The 14725-nt window shown below is 31.4% G+C and overlaps 2 protein-coding genes and 1 long non-coding RNA gene across 3 annotated transcripts; 1 reads left to right on the plus strand and 2 right to left on the minus strand.

The window, feature by feature from the left end:
• Positions 1–1675: 1675 nt before the first annotated feature.
• Positions 1676–2769, minus strand: LOC134232079 (uncharacterized). Its single transcript, XR_009984686.1, has 3 exons — positions 2238–2769; positions 1907–1976; positions 1676–1701 (listed from the first exon to the last, which is right to left on the minus strand). It is a non-coding gene; the product is annotated as an uncharacterized LOC134232079 (long non-coding RNA).
• A 3817-nt stretch (positions 2770–6586) lies between these two features.
• LOC134232078 (uncharacterized) lies at positions 6587–9701 on the plus strand. The gene is made up of 5 exons (XM_062714046.1): positions 6587–6748; positions 7105–7245; positions 7425–7611; positions 7724–7825; positions 8421–9701. Exons 1-5 carry the CDS (start codon positions 6645–6647, stop codon positions 9309–9311), a joined length of 1425 nt encoding a protein of 474 aa, XP_062570030.1. The 5' UTR covers positions 6587–6644; the 3' UTR covers positions 9312–9701.
• Positions 9702–10339: 638 nt separating this feature from the next.
• Positions 10340–13959, minus strand: LOC134232080 (uncharacterized). Its single transcript, XM_062714047.1, has 8 exons — positions 13662–13959; positions 13478–13575; positions 13189–13314; positions 12470–12624; positions 11808–11920; positions 11550–11689; positions 11202–11417; positions 10340–11104 (listed from the first exon to the last, which is right to left on the minus strand). Exons 4-8 carry the CDS (start codon positions 12620–12622, stop codon positions 10869–10871), a joined length of 858 nt encoding a protein of 285 aa, XP_062570031.1. The 5' UTR covers positions 12623–12624; positions 13189–13314; positions 13478–13575; positions 13662–13959; the 3' UTR covers positions 10340–10868.
• Between the last annotated feature and the right edge of the window lie 766 nt (positions 13960–14725).

Genomic DNA, 14725 nt, shown 5'->3' on the forward strand with positions numbered 1-14725 from the left:
CTAACACAAAAACATTTGTAAAATGTTCTTAAAACATTTTCAAAATGTTGCGAAAACATTTTTTAAAATGTTTTAATCACGTGATTTTGTATGGTTTTTTAAACGTTTTTAAAACATTTCAGTGAAATATTTCAGCAAATGTTGTCAGAACATTTTCTTAAAATGTTGCAAAAACATTTTTCAACAATATTTTAATCACGTGAATTTGAATTTTTTTTAAAACGCTTTTAAATCATTTTAGTGAAATATTTCAGATTATGTTCACAGAACATTTTCTTAAAATGTTACAAAAACATTTTTCAGCAATGTTTTAATCACGTGATTTTGTATGGTTTTTTAAACGTTTTTAAAACATTTTACAAAATATTTCAACAAATGTTATCATAACATAGTTTTAAGATGTTACAAAAACGTTTTCAAATATGTTTTATTCACTTTAATTTCAATAATTTGTATGGATTTTAAATCGTTTTTAAAACATTTTAACATGTTTAAGTCGAATGTTACCAAAGTATTTTTCCTGAAATGTCACTTTTACTCATTAAATAATGATATATTTATATTTTAAAAGAAATAAACACAAATTATATTTTATCTTTGAACCTTTAATACAAACCCATATTCAATATGTAAATCACATTTAAGTTCCATTATCGGTACAAGTTTAACTTATTTTCTTTCAAGTCAGCGGGTTTTAAAGGGTGAAAACGACGTCTAATCCATTAACATAATTTTAAAAGAAAAGAATCACAGAAATCCTATGTTCACTGTATAGGTCGAACAGGGCGGCGGATCTAAAGTTAAACGTTAGAATCACATACACTGAAAACGCTGACAAGGAATCTGCCGGGACAGGGGCGTAGCTTCCATTGTGGCAATGAGGCAGCTGCCTCACTAGATTTTTCAGCAACATCCCTTTCCCATAATTTAATACATCACAGAAAAGAATTGATTTGTTTTTGTTAAACCTAATTGTTTTTATTTATCATTTAAACAAATTAAGAAAATGTACTTTCATATCAGTATGTTCAGGGTCAAAATTCATGAGATCGGGTTCTAGTTCTAAAACACAGGCACTTGTTTCTGTAATAAAGTTTTGACCCATAGTATAATAAATTATTATACTATGGGTCAAAACTTTATTAAAGAAACAAGTGCCTGTGTTCTAAAACGTAAAAGTAATTTTTGTGGAAAAATATTAAAATAAACATGGGCAAAATGGGGGACAGACGCAGTTGACATCCTTTGTAAGAAAAGAAAAAATTAAAGTTAAAAATTATAATGGACGTCATGTATTTCACAAACCCTGTAAACTAGTGAATAATTCTATTACTAGTATCTTTTCAAATGATGTCAAAATTCAATATTTAGATATTTAAAAATTGTGTTAGAAGTTCGAAAAAAAACTTTTTTTTTACTTAAAATACGTTTAAATTCAGTGTGTTCATGTAGTGTCATATGAATGCGAAAGTGGGGGGGTGCGAAATTTCTGCCCAGGACAGTATTATTTTTACATTCTAAATCCCACAAATCCATTTTCCGTCGGGGGGCTTCGCCCCCCTGAACCCCCCACCAGGGCTCCGCCCTGGACCTGCTGGGGGCCTAAGGCGGCCCCCAGACCCCCGGCCACAATAGTTTTGCCTCACTAGAAATTAAAGTCAAGCTACGCCCCTGGCTGCCCCTCAGAAAGAATAGCACGGCCTGTAAAGATAAGGAAAATTCATTGTTCTAAATCTATCTTATGTATCTTAAGATGATCAATTAAAATATACAAAATATATTTTGAAATAATTTATATATATATATTACAATTTAAGATCTTTCCACCTTTGCATTAATAAAAAATTAAGCATAAAAATATTTACTATGACAATAATATTATTGAATAGTAATAGTATTTACGTACACCTTTGCCTTCACCAAAGGCGGGTCTTTTGAATGTGGGAATTCAAACGGATGATGGCACTAACACCATGCTGTAAAGTAATTTCATTTAAATAAACATATTGCTTGATGATTAACTTTTCACAAATACAACAAATACTAGTATTTGAATCAAGGATATAACTGTATTGCCTTAAGTATGTAATATTCAATTCAAATACATGCATGTTTAACCTTAACGTTTTGTCTTTCCTACATACATTTGTGTACATTGAATCATTGATCATGCACTAGTAGATTAAAAGTCATTTTAAATTATCTTTTAAAGTCTATGATAAAAGAATAATTCTTACCATTCCGAGTTAATAAATCCCGAGGTTATTTTTGTGGTTTATACGATGCAAAGTCTTCTCATTCAAATCGGCAAGGAGTAAGCGCGCACATCTTGTTTACCAGAATTCAAAATTTGGCCTAGATAAGCTGCAAACCACTATACACTGTAACGCGCTGCCCAGCAGGAGAATTGCATAACAAGGTTATCATGACACTGAAGCTGACCAGTGTGCCAATCCTTATCTAATGCCTCAGAGTTAAATTCTGGGAGTGGATCACAAATTTGACGAAGAACATTTTTTAAGAAAAAAAAGACATTAAGAATATTATATGTTTTTTTTATTTAAATTCATTTATTTATATTTTAATTTGTTTGCCTATCCTTTCATTTATTGACTTTTGACGAATTTTGTTAATTTGATCTAAAACTTTATATATATTTGTTTAATTAATAAGCCAAAAATAGACATTATTGTAAACTATACCGGAAAAAAATCTTTCAATTAAAAAATTACAATTCCTCATTTCAACACTATTCTCTCTCTGTATATATTTTTTTTACAAACTCAATTTTAGGAAAATCACAATCATACATTTTTTTTTTAATTTTTAAAAGAACATTTTGAAAGTAACATTACAAAATGTTGTAGCAATGAAAATGAAGTCTTTAGAAAAGAAAAAAAACATTAAATTGAATGTTCTAAAAACATTCTCACAATATACTCCTAAAATTACTAAATGAATTATATAAACGTTTTAGAAACATTTTTAAAATGTTTCCAAAAAATGTTGAAAAAACTATAATTACGTAAAACGTTTCAGTTGTAGCAAAAAGAATTATTTTATATAATAATAATTAAAAAAACATTTTCACTGCCTACCGGAATTGAACGTTGAACTAACAGCGATTTTAAGAATGTTTTAAAAGTATTTTTTAAAATGTTCCTTACAAACGTTTCAGAAACGTAATATGCAATGTTTCCAATTTACAGAATTATAATGTTTTATTTCATGTTTTAAGAATGTTTTTAAAACGTTATATAAAATCTTTAATATTTAAAAGATAGACATATTTTTTAAATCATATTTAAAACGCTTTAAAAACATTTTTCCTTAAATAATATCACAAATGTTTTAAAAACATTTTGACAATGTTCCATCCAAATGTTTTAGAAACGTATTCATGCAATGTTTCAGATTTATGGAAAAGAAACGTTTCATTTAATGTTTTAAAAACGTTTTTAAAACGCAACATAAAAATCTTTAACATTTGAAAGCTCAACATACCTTTTGATTCATTTTTAACACGTTTCAAAAACATTATAGGAAAATGTTCCAAAATGATTTTATCATAAGCTTCTTGAAAACATTTTAAAAATGTTTTTAGAATGTTATAACGGGAAGAGGAAATGTTTTTAAAATATTTTTAAAATGTTTAGTCTGAAATGAAAAAACCTTTTTACAACACAAATAAAATGTTATGAAAAAACCTTTTTACATATTTAACACAAATAAAATGTTATGAAAATGTAAAACTTTTTGTAGACCTTGGGTATTTTATAATTGTATGATGTTTATCAATAGGCCTAATGGCTATCCTGTAAAAACAAACTACGGATTTATATGAATTCACGACCCCCGGGATATGGTAGGTGTTTAAGGCTTGTCCCCAATTTTTTGTGAAACATGTGCCTATCCTCCTCATGCCCATGCAAATTATGTTAGACTGTTAGACGGTGCGACTGTCTGACTGTTAGTGAGGCCTGTGTGGGCGAATTAATTGAAAAAGTTTATCTTAAACTGTACGTGTATTAATAAACTGTGTCAGTGTCAGAAATGCATCACAGACTCAGAGAACTCCATCTTTTCAAAAGGTCCATTGCTAAAATTTCCTAGCTGGGTTAGACAAGGTATTTAAATCTTCCAAAAAAGCTTGATTTAGCTATCGTTTTTTTTATCAAGTCATTCTTCCTACTTGTATATATTTATTCACATGCCTTGGTTTGCATAGTGTCCATTCGCCTTCATTATCTTTAATTCACATGTATCCTGTTCTACATTTATCCTGATTGCCCTACTGAAAACATGATTTTAGACCATCATTATCGATGAAATATAAGTATTTTTTTTATTTTGCTAAGGCCAAGATAAATAGATAGTGTTTCCTATTTTAACCTTAGAAAAGATAGGGTAAGTCGGTAGGAAAACATTTTTATTTTATTTTAACATTTTATTGGCAGGCATACTGCCGCTTTCCCCCAGGATATCGCTGTCAAAATATTTCTGATTAATATGTGTATGATATCATTATGCATTTCTCAAACATGGAAGTGATAAAGATTGGGATTTCATTTCTAATTGTAAACTGGAATACTGTATAAAGTATGTATATAATTTGGTGCTTTCAAAATTTAGCATAATCACTGGGTTGGCTTAATCATAAATTAGCGCTACACATGTCTGTGCGGTGTATTGTATATATGTAAATGAGTTCTTAGTGGTATTCATGAATTAGTGCATTGTTGTCTGCGCCAAAGCCGCTAATATATGAAGCCTGCATTTTAAAGTATACATACAGTAGTTAGTTTACTCATGGAAAGATATTGGCAGAAAAATATTGCGGGCCGCCTCCTATATTTCTAAGAGTTAGGCGGAGAACTGAACGTGCTGAAAACACACTACTTATTCATATAGGCCCAATTAAAATGTCTAATAAATTCATTTTAATTAAGTACTTACTGTTAATTAAAGATCACCTTTTATTTTTTAAATTTGTTACAATTCAAACCATGGCCTTGGGGTTTTGATGCTGATGGAATAGATAAGAAACAAATAATTGTGTAAAAATCCTTTTCAAAATCTCAATTACTATTGAATTATGATTGGGCGTGGTATACAGATTATTGCGAATTGGAGGAAATGGAGAAACATAGTAATAACAATTACATTTTATATCAGCTTTTATGATAGCATATTAAAAATTTTAAAATTGTTTATAAAATTGAAAGGTTATGTTGAGATTTTAAGATTCAAAATCTAGTATTCATAATTATTTATATTTGCTAAACTGGATGTATACCTTTTTAAATTTATTTACACATAACGATCACGCTCAAAGTTTTGGTCTGATAATGCTCCCCGATTTTGGTCTTTTTTTTTTAAGAAAACCATTTGATTTCTGCACCGACTCCTCCTTTCTAAAAATTTTTAATCAGCCTCTGGTAACTTTACGCTGTAAAGGAGAATATATGATAAGAGCCAATTTTGGCCCCCTAAAAATTAACATTTTGGAATGACATTCAGATATGTTTATTTGATATTTATTTTGAAAAAAAGATTATATTAGAAATATTTCTAATATATTTTTCACATTTATATGTACTCTCTAGCTGTAAATGACATGAGAAAAAAATGCTATTTTTGCTGGTTAACAAAAAAGCCAACAATATACCTTTTTCTTGATGTTTTTTCTTATTGGAAACATAGAGCGCAGTGTTGAACATACATGATTTTTCTGTCACTAATCAATAATGGATAGATACATCTTTGGTAAAAATATAAAGCTTGTTCTAGGCTGCGCTCTATATTTTCTGGAAGAAAAACTGCTTGAAAATAAGCAGTTTTATACAAAATATACTAAAATGGCGGGAAAACGTGATTTTTATGATGTCATATTTTTAAAATAACGGCATTTTGATCAAAATAAAAATGACCAATAAAGGTCGCATATATAGCTGTACAAATTAAAGCTATATATAAAGTAAAATTAAGATATTCATTTTAAGCGGCCAATTGAGACACTAACCATATATCGCTCTTTCTATTCTCATTTTATCTAACTTTAAATAAATACTAACAGCACTATCATGCGATTTCAATGACTATCATTTAAGGTATGGATTCAGTTTTCTGTCATTGCTAAAAATAAATCGTACTGTATCGTTGCTTTTTTGCATATAAAACAGTTTCTGCTCTTCAAACCTCCACGAGAAAGTGTTCTGTTTCGCAGTCATTGTACGGTTGACTTTAAAATATTTTTCATACCTCCCCACTGTTAACAATATGGGTCAGGAAAGGGCATACATTAAGTCTTAATTTTGGCATGGGGTCAAAAATTACTATTGAGTGATGTGGAGATGCACCTCTCTTGTAATTATGGGTAAAAGTATAAACACTTTAAAGCGGCAATACGGCTGCAAATCGTGTGCTTTTTCATTCAAAGTTACCCAATATATCATTCAGGAATAAGGTAAAAAGTTGAAGTAAGCATTTGAGAAAAATAAATATTCTCTCCTCATGTAGAATTAAAGTAATTAAAATCTGCCGGAAAAAGTCTCGTTTGTGCGTCACTTCCGGTTTGACTGCTGGAGATAAACATTACGAACATGTGCTTTCGGTTCAATATTGCCGGTTTCACCTCGTGAAAAATGCTTTGTTTTGTGGCGAGCTGTAACCACCAAAGCTTGCGGGAAACTTGCAGCTTCTTCAGGTTCCCAAAGAAATCAATAAAGTTATGGGAAAAACTTTGCAGGTATGATGTTTTATTAAAAAACACTTCTCAAAATATAACAGAGGAATGTCGGGTTATACACTGTCCTTTCAATCGTACGCCTATAACATGTTACCTAATGCCTGAAATTGAATTCAGCTTAAGAATACAGAGTTATCAGTGTTGTATTTCACTTTTTAATATATTCTGATTCATTGTAACAGTGGTCTTTTATAGTCAACTTAAAGTTATCCCGAATTATCACCCACGAGAGCACGGGTGGAGAGGGGAGGTGGATCTACAAGAGCTATGAAATTGAAAATAATAGTACTCGGACATCAAATCTTTGTCTAGATTATATTTACACGTATAATTAGAATATAATATATTTAATTCAGGAGACAAGATAGGACAGTAACTGCAGCTGACAGAATATGCAGCTGTCATTTCAAAGATGGAAAAAAAGAAAATGGACCAACTATCTTCCCTTGGAATCAAGGGCAGTATTTTGACTTTGGAGACCCTAATGCTATTTCAAGGTATGTTTTGAATATTTTTGTGTCATTATTTTGAGACATCATTTTACCATACAATTTATTCAATAACAAAATATTTTCTATCAACAGCTAATATAAATTTATGAAGTTAAAAAAATCTGACAGAATATATGTAAAAATTTGAAGTAGTTAGTTATAAGCAAATTATGTAACACATACAGACAATGCAAACAGAGCCCATCTGTAAACCAGGGAGAAGAAAATGCGGTTATGGTGGAAGAGACAGAAGCTGCACAACCAATTCAATCATTTAGTGAGGGTTTTGACCATGACCAGCATCTACTGCGACACGGGACCGTTACAAGCACCTACTGCGATAAAGAGTCAAATTTATTAAAACAAATCCAAGTGAGTATAAAAATTTCAGTAGTACATGTATTTAGTATTGTAGTACTTAAACTCTGTTTTGTGTACAATGTTGTAAAAAAAATACAATTACACACTTATATGGTTTTTGAAGGAAATTGAACAACAAATTGACAAGTTGACATCAGAAATAGCCATTCTTAAGACTAGGAAACAACCTTTCACCATAAGCCAGATCATCAATGATGAAAAGAAGGTATCCATTTTTTTACTGACTGATACATTATTTGTTCCAATGTAGCTCCCTCTGTGAAGTGGTTAGAGCATTGTGAAATAAGGAGTTGATCCTTACCTCCCGGGTTCAAATCCCATTGCGGGATGGAGACCAGTCCTTCAGATGAGACTGTAAAAACAGAGGTCCCAGTAAGTGCTGGCATGAAAAACATCCCTCACTGCTCAAAGGCCATAAGTGCCGAGTATAGTCAGAATTTGTAGCCCTGCACTGGCAAGTGTAGGCATCTCCATATAAGTGAAAAATTCACGAGAGCGATGTTAAACAACGAGTCCTTGTTCAAATCGCATATACTGTATAAACTCACCTATAACATGTATAAGTAGATTGATTTTTGGGAGTTAAACTTTGGTCCAAAACTCTTCATCCAACTTATACCATGTTATACGTGAGTTATAAAAAAAAAAATGATTTTTGCAGGCCAATCCCTCTAATTCAACCTTAAAAAATACAACTGTTTCTATGCAATTATATACAGTATTAGAAATTTCATTGGAGTATTATTTTACCTCTATAACAAACTAAGACAACTACATTCCATAAATTCATATTTTATTAGATGCTGATGTACACCTCCTTGAAAGCAGACATGTTTAGAGTAGTGGACTCAACTATTCAGAGATTTCCATTAACATATGTCAACAACTGGACACCAGCAGTGATTTCAAGAACTGACCAGTTATTAATGACACTGATGAAATTGAAGCTAAACTCTCCCAATTTAGATTTAGCTGAGAGGTTCAACACAAGTAAGACAACAGTGCAAAATATTGTGGTTACACATATTTTTGCTTTGCATGAGGTGTTCTTTGAGGGCATGATTGAAAATAACATTCCCTCCCTCTTAAAGTGCAAGTCCTCTATGCCGACAAGTTTTGGTGATTTTAATTGTTGCCGTCTTGTGATCGATGCGACAGAGGTGACCCAAGACGTTCCAGGGCAGGATATGTTAGCACAGTCTCAAACTTATAGCTCATATAAAAACAGGCACACCGTAAAATCTGTTACAGGCGTTGCCCCTAACGGAGCTGTGGTATATGTAAGCAAACTTTACCCAGGAAGTACATCTGATGTGGCCATTGTTGAACACAGTAAAATGCTCTGCCAGTTGAAACCAGGGGATATGATTCTGGCTGATAAAGGTTTTACTATTCACTCTCTCCTTCCAGCAGGTGTGCATCTCAACATCCCTCCTTTCTTGAAAGACAAAGGACAATACACTCCTGCCGAAGTGCAACTGTGCAGAAAAATTGCCAGATCTCGTATCCATGTAGAGCGGGTAAATGAAAGAATTAAGAACTTTGAGATATTATCTCACATTCCTCACAAGTTTAGACATTTAAGCACGAAAATTTTTCAAGTATGTTCTATACTAGTCAATTTTCAAGATCCAATGATTGCAGAGATTGCAGATAATTACATTCAGGCTCAAGATTTAGACACTCATTAATATATGATATAAGAATGTAGAGGTGGAGCAAATGTAATTTATTTCATGAGAGGTTCCAAGTATTTGTAATTGTGTTCAGCTTTAACATGTATTTCTTTTATGATATTCATACCCTAAATTGATATTGTAAATGTAAGTGTAACAAAGTTTTGACAAACCCAACCTTGCTTCAAGTAGAGTGCTATGTATAAGTGCCAGGAAAATAAAGGTTGTATTATATGTATCATAAATCTTGTAAACAACTTTGAAAAGAGCATTTTAAGGTAAATAGTATGTTGTCATTGACCTTTACAAAGATTCTTTGAAAATACTCCATTTATCATTATTTTTTGCAAAAAAGCATGTATATTTTAAATTCTATAATATCATGAAAGCTAGCAAATTTTACATATGTTATAGAAAATTTCGATTTTATTAAATACATTGAGTCATTAGTCTCTTTGGATAATGGAACAGTACAATTGTAATGAAATAATTCTTTGACAAAATGATGTCCAATATTTACATAGAATATGTGAAATACCAAAAAATGTAGTTCCATATTGTGCATAAAATTTACATGTATTTTTTTTTTGAACATCACTTCGTCTACTAAATGTTTACTTGCATATTAGGCAAAAAAAAAATCAATTTCTTGGTTCTCAGGCCCTCCCTCATGTCTTCCAAGGGTGCCTCATTGACCCTTTCTAATGCTAAATCAATAAAATATAAACACCAAATCACCTCCCTCATCATTTAGTATTTGAGGTTTTGTGACAATGTAAAAAGCTGCCTCGTCATGTTTTGGGGGCAATAAACAACATGATTCTAATGGTGGTGGAAAAAAAAAATGCCTCCCTCCCTCATCATATTTCTTGAAAAAAGGCCTGAGAACCAAGTAATTAACTTTGCATGGCCTTACATGTATTCGACTAGATAAAAAAAAAAAAGCATATACAGTCAAAAATTTATTACACAGTTTATGATATATATATATCAAAATGCGTTCCCTTATTAATTTCCATCAAAAAGACATTTGAACAGAATACTTAACTTATTTCTTCTACAGTTCTGAAAGAAATCTTTCACTGTATTAAAAAATTATATTGTGTATTTTTAAGTGGTAAGAAATACTAAGAACAACCTGAAATACACTACAAGCAAAAATCAATCAATACAATATAAAACTCAAGAAATAATTATTCATGATTATGTGTAATGATGAGAAAACTTTCAGAAATAATTCAGAAAACAAAGTATAACTTCTGTTGTTGGTTTCCAGCTTTACCCCGAGTACATATGTATAACAATAAGATTCCTTATAAATAGTGCCTCATGATTACTGAAAACAAGCGGTTCAAGTCAAGTCCCAAAATATTCAATGTAGCAGGTATACAAGTCTGACATTGCCCTACAACTCACTGTATTATTACATAAACATATAACATATTTGTATGTGTATAAATTGGGATTACTGGTAATCACTAATCAAAAACTTCAATTTAAGTCACTCATGAAAAAAACCTATATCAGTACAAATATACAAAATTGCCTATATGATGTCATACACTCCAAATGTCAGTCCTGAACAATATTTGGGATTATTTTACAAAAGTAAAAATCAATGAGTTTTGACATATTTGGGGTCCAGGTGCTGTCCTGAAGAATTCTCACGATAGCTATGTCTTTCGTAGTCCACACTACAAAGTCGCATGATGACCTGTTAAGTATGTGCAGCTGTCCTTGTACCTGATCGTAATATCTGTGGCCCTCCTTTAATTTGTAGAACTTCCTTCCTTCATATATTTGGTAATCTGAGACATGAAATAATAAACTTTGTATTAAATATGTACCATTCCTTAATCAAGATTTCAGATTTTGCGGAAATTGTACCTTAAAACTAAAACCTACCCAAGCAAAAGTCTTTGACAGATTCTATGGCCTCGGGAATTGACATATTCCTTGCACTAAATGGGCACTTCACCTCCAAAACTTCTGGTTTAACAGCCATGCACTCGAGTAGGTCTGTTAATTCTACATCCTGGTAGTTGTAATTGTGTGTCGCTGCACGTCGAATAATTCCATCAGGGCTGGCTCCCAATATGCCACTCTCATGCAGCCATACACCTGTAATAAATATGTTTGGTGTTTTTCACGTTCAATTCCAATATTTAAAATTGTTTAAATTAATTCTTGTCCTTTAAGATGTTTGAAACCTGTGGGCTATATTATAAATTACACATAAGCACATGCACTTACCAGTTTCTTCTACAATAGCATCTCCAAATGAACAGTATTTTGTCCTAGCAGTTGACTCATTACTGATCCCCCATAATATGGCATCCTTTGTCGAGAGATTGTATGAGGAAAAGATTTGCTTATATAATGATGGTGGGAATCTGAAAAATATATCAATAGTTCCTCAGTTGAAAGTAAATTATATACTTAACTTGAACAAGGTAATATACCTGTATAAGATATGTTAACTTTACTTTTGGATGAGAAAAAAAGTACTACCTCTGTCTTCTTATTGCCGATAGTACCACACCAAAATTTGATGCCGTTAATCGATTTTTTTTAACCAAAGCCCAAAGATAATTTGTTCGTTGACCACATGTCATTTGTGCCACCTGCAAAATAATATAGTTGGTACTACATGTATTAATATAGTTTAAAAAATATTTTGTGTAAAAATGATATATGGATGATATTCATAATTTTCAATTTAATATTTATTTTTAATGTCACATATATTTTTTTTTTCTTTTTGAAGACATGTCAAGTACAATATTTACAAAATGTAATCCCCTCTCTTGAAAGTTAATCAGTTGAAATATGAGTGTTGTGCCATCATTATTAAAAAATTGATTTGTATACTCTGACCCACATTTTTCAAAATGGGTTTGTATTTACTGATGTGTGCATTATACACTTGACATCTAGACATATTCATTACTGTTTCAATCTTAAAATATCTTAAGGAAGTGATTTATTTTACATTTAAAATAATGACCAGGTGATCTGGCCAATCCGTATTTTCAACAGAGACTAAAAGAAAGGAATAAAATCAAAGTACACCCCCCCCCCCCCCAAAAAAAATAATAAAGAATGGGTGGGGACTGATTCAAAGTATTTATAATTCATAATAATTCTAGAGTATACTTATATAAATGTCCTACTTGTTCTGTCTGCTGCTTCGATACACGGAGGTTTGTTTTAAGCCACTGCACTTTATTGGTCGCACTTGTGTAACCTTCCGTTAACAGAAGATCCTCTACGCATGGAACATCCACTTTGGGAGCAGGGGGTTCTTCAGAAACTATCCATTGCATGGCTAACAATTTGAATAGAATTAATAAATTATAAATGTATGAATGATTGAAATGAGTATATTTTATTAATCTAAAATGATACAGTAGTTATGGTTTGATTTTAATAATAAAATGGGTTATACTTAATTAGTCTATCAAATAACAATACTTTAACATTTTCTCAATATACAGTATATGCAAACACTTTCAATGGATATCTCGTACACTTTGCTTTCAATATGCAGGAAAGTCTGATAGTGCTCAACTTCATTTCAACAAAAACTGAATGAAAATATTTTGTTAGTCTGGTCACATAACAAAATAAGGAAACATGTATAAACATTTTCAATTAAACAAAGAACAAAACATGTTTCAACATTTTTTTTTTCAGATCAAGACCTGAAAATCGACCAAGGTCATTCAGCTTTTCCCGTAAGAAATTTATATCTCTCTCATCAACTGATCTTGATGTTGCCCTGTCAGTATAATGTAATTTAATCTTATTTGAATAGAATGCAGAGGGATTTAAAAAAAAAAATCTATATCACTTTTGTTTTTTTTTTCACATTCACATAATTCATGTATACCTATAATTTGCTAGTTTTGGTGTTGGAGGAAATAATTCATCCATGGTCATCGTTTTCTTTGGGGGTCCACTCTTTGGGTGTTTTATCCAAGATTCTCTGACATCCGTCTTACTAACATTCTTGTACCTAAATTAAGATGAATAACATTTATATGTACCTTATTGATATGTAAAAAAAGTATTTTACATATCAATAAGGTACATTATAAATATTTAAAAACCCAAGTACCTGTGATAAAATGAAGGTAAAAAATCATTTATATTTTTTATTGTATTAAAAAAATGCATACCCATATAACAGAAGAGAAGCTTTGTGGTGACACTTATCCTGGCCATTAACACAGTCACAGATACTGTCTTCCACAGTGTAATTATCCCCAAGTGTGATCTAAATGCAACACGAAATATTGAAAATAATGTCGTTTATGTACTTATATATTATTATTATAAAATATCAAACTATTTGATACATACGTTAATATGATAGCTTCTATCCCTCATGCTGGCTTGCACCCTTCCCTGGACGTGTCTCAGCTCAGGATCGTACAGGAATTTAAGTACGTGTTCAGATTTCACAGCCACTTCAGACTTCTGGTGTAGCTTTTTAGTCCCGGATACAAAATTCAACCAATACAGAATGGACAATGCCATTCTGTATCACTAAAAACAAGAAATCTATAATGCCTACCCTATGTATATGCGCGGATTTGTTTATCTCCAGAGGTTCAATTCACGCCAAATCTCGCGAACTCTCGCACTTCCGCTTTCTCGCCCTATTACTAAATTTTTGTCAGAAAAGTTGCTTTTTAATTGCAAGCCCTGTTTTTGGTTTTGTTTTTCGTTTTGGTCAACTTTGTCAATGTAGAAGGCCTATCGGGCTTCCCTCTCTTACCATGCTGTTTTGTTTATGAAAACTATACGCATGCGTGAATAGCATGGAATGTGGAACCTCGAACACGTTGCGATGTATATATTTATGGGCCATAAATAATTATTAATTTTTATGAAATAATCAGAATTATTTACTTATGAAATTTGTAATTTTCTGAAAGTTTATACATTTATAAGTATGAAAAAAATTCCAAATCCTGTAGGAAAATTTTACCAAGTCTGTTTTTGAAGAGATGCGCCGTATTGTCACTTTAAAAAAATATACAATGAAATCTTTAAACTGAAAGCAAAATTATCATTGCAGGTTTTGGGGTTTTCACCACAAGAGCAAATTATACAACTTTATTCTTGAAAATGTTAGAGACTGAGACTTGGAGTCATATGTCAACTGACACGTTTGTATGGGCATGAAGGATATTAAAAAAACTAGAGTATTATAACTGAAAGCATTTTGTCTGGATTTGTGTATGGAAACAGAAGGAAGAAATTTTTATTATTACTTATTAGTCACCAAGAAACAATGAAAAGTCTCCATGACACTAGTTAATGAGACATTGAAGAGCTAGATTCCTGAGCCGAGGAACTCTGATTGGCTGTTATATAAACGTTGATTGGTTATTCAACATTTAGAAACACAGAAACATTTT

This window comes from Saccostrea cucullata, unplaced genomic scaffold (assembly GCF_032062105.1).
Source record: "Saccostrea cucullata isolate Sc308-1 unplaced genomic scaffold, CSIRO_AGI_Scuc_v1 ctg4549, whole genome shotgun sequence".
Lineage (NCBI taxonomy): Eukaryota > Metazoa > Mollusca > Bivalvia > Ostreida > Ostreidae > Saccostrea > Saccostrea cuccullata.

Excerpts from the sequence above, each read along its gene's own strand:
- LOC134232078 (XM_062714046.1), top strand. The coding sequence starts at position 6,645 with ATGCTTTGTTTTGTGGCGAGCTGTAACCACCAAAGCTTGCGGGAAACT. Across the intron at positions 7,246-7,424 it reads GACCCTAATGCTATTTCAAG|ACAATGCAAACAGAGCCCAT; the intron begins GTATGTTTTGAA and ends TAACACATACAG. Across the intron at positions 7,826-8,420 it reads TCATCAATGATGAAAAGAAG|ATGCTGATGTACACCTCCTT; the intron begins GTATCCATTTTT and ends ATATTTTATTAG.
- LOC134232080 (XM_062714047.1), bottom strand. The coding sequence starts at position 12,622 with ATGCAATGGATAGTTTCTGAAGAACCCCCTGCTCCCAAAGTGGATGTT. Across the intron at positions 11,921-12,469 it reads CGAAGCAGCAGACAGAACAA|GTGGCACAAATGACATGTGG; the intron begins GTAGGACATTTA and ends ATTATTTTGCAG. Across the intron at positions 11,690-11,807 it reads TCGGCAATAAGAAGACAGAG|ATTCCCACCATCATTATATA; the intron begins GTAGTACTTTTT and ends TATATTTTTCAG.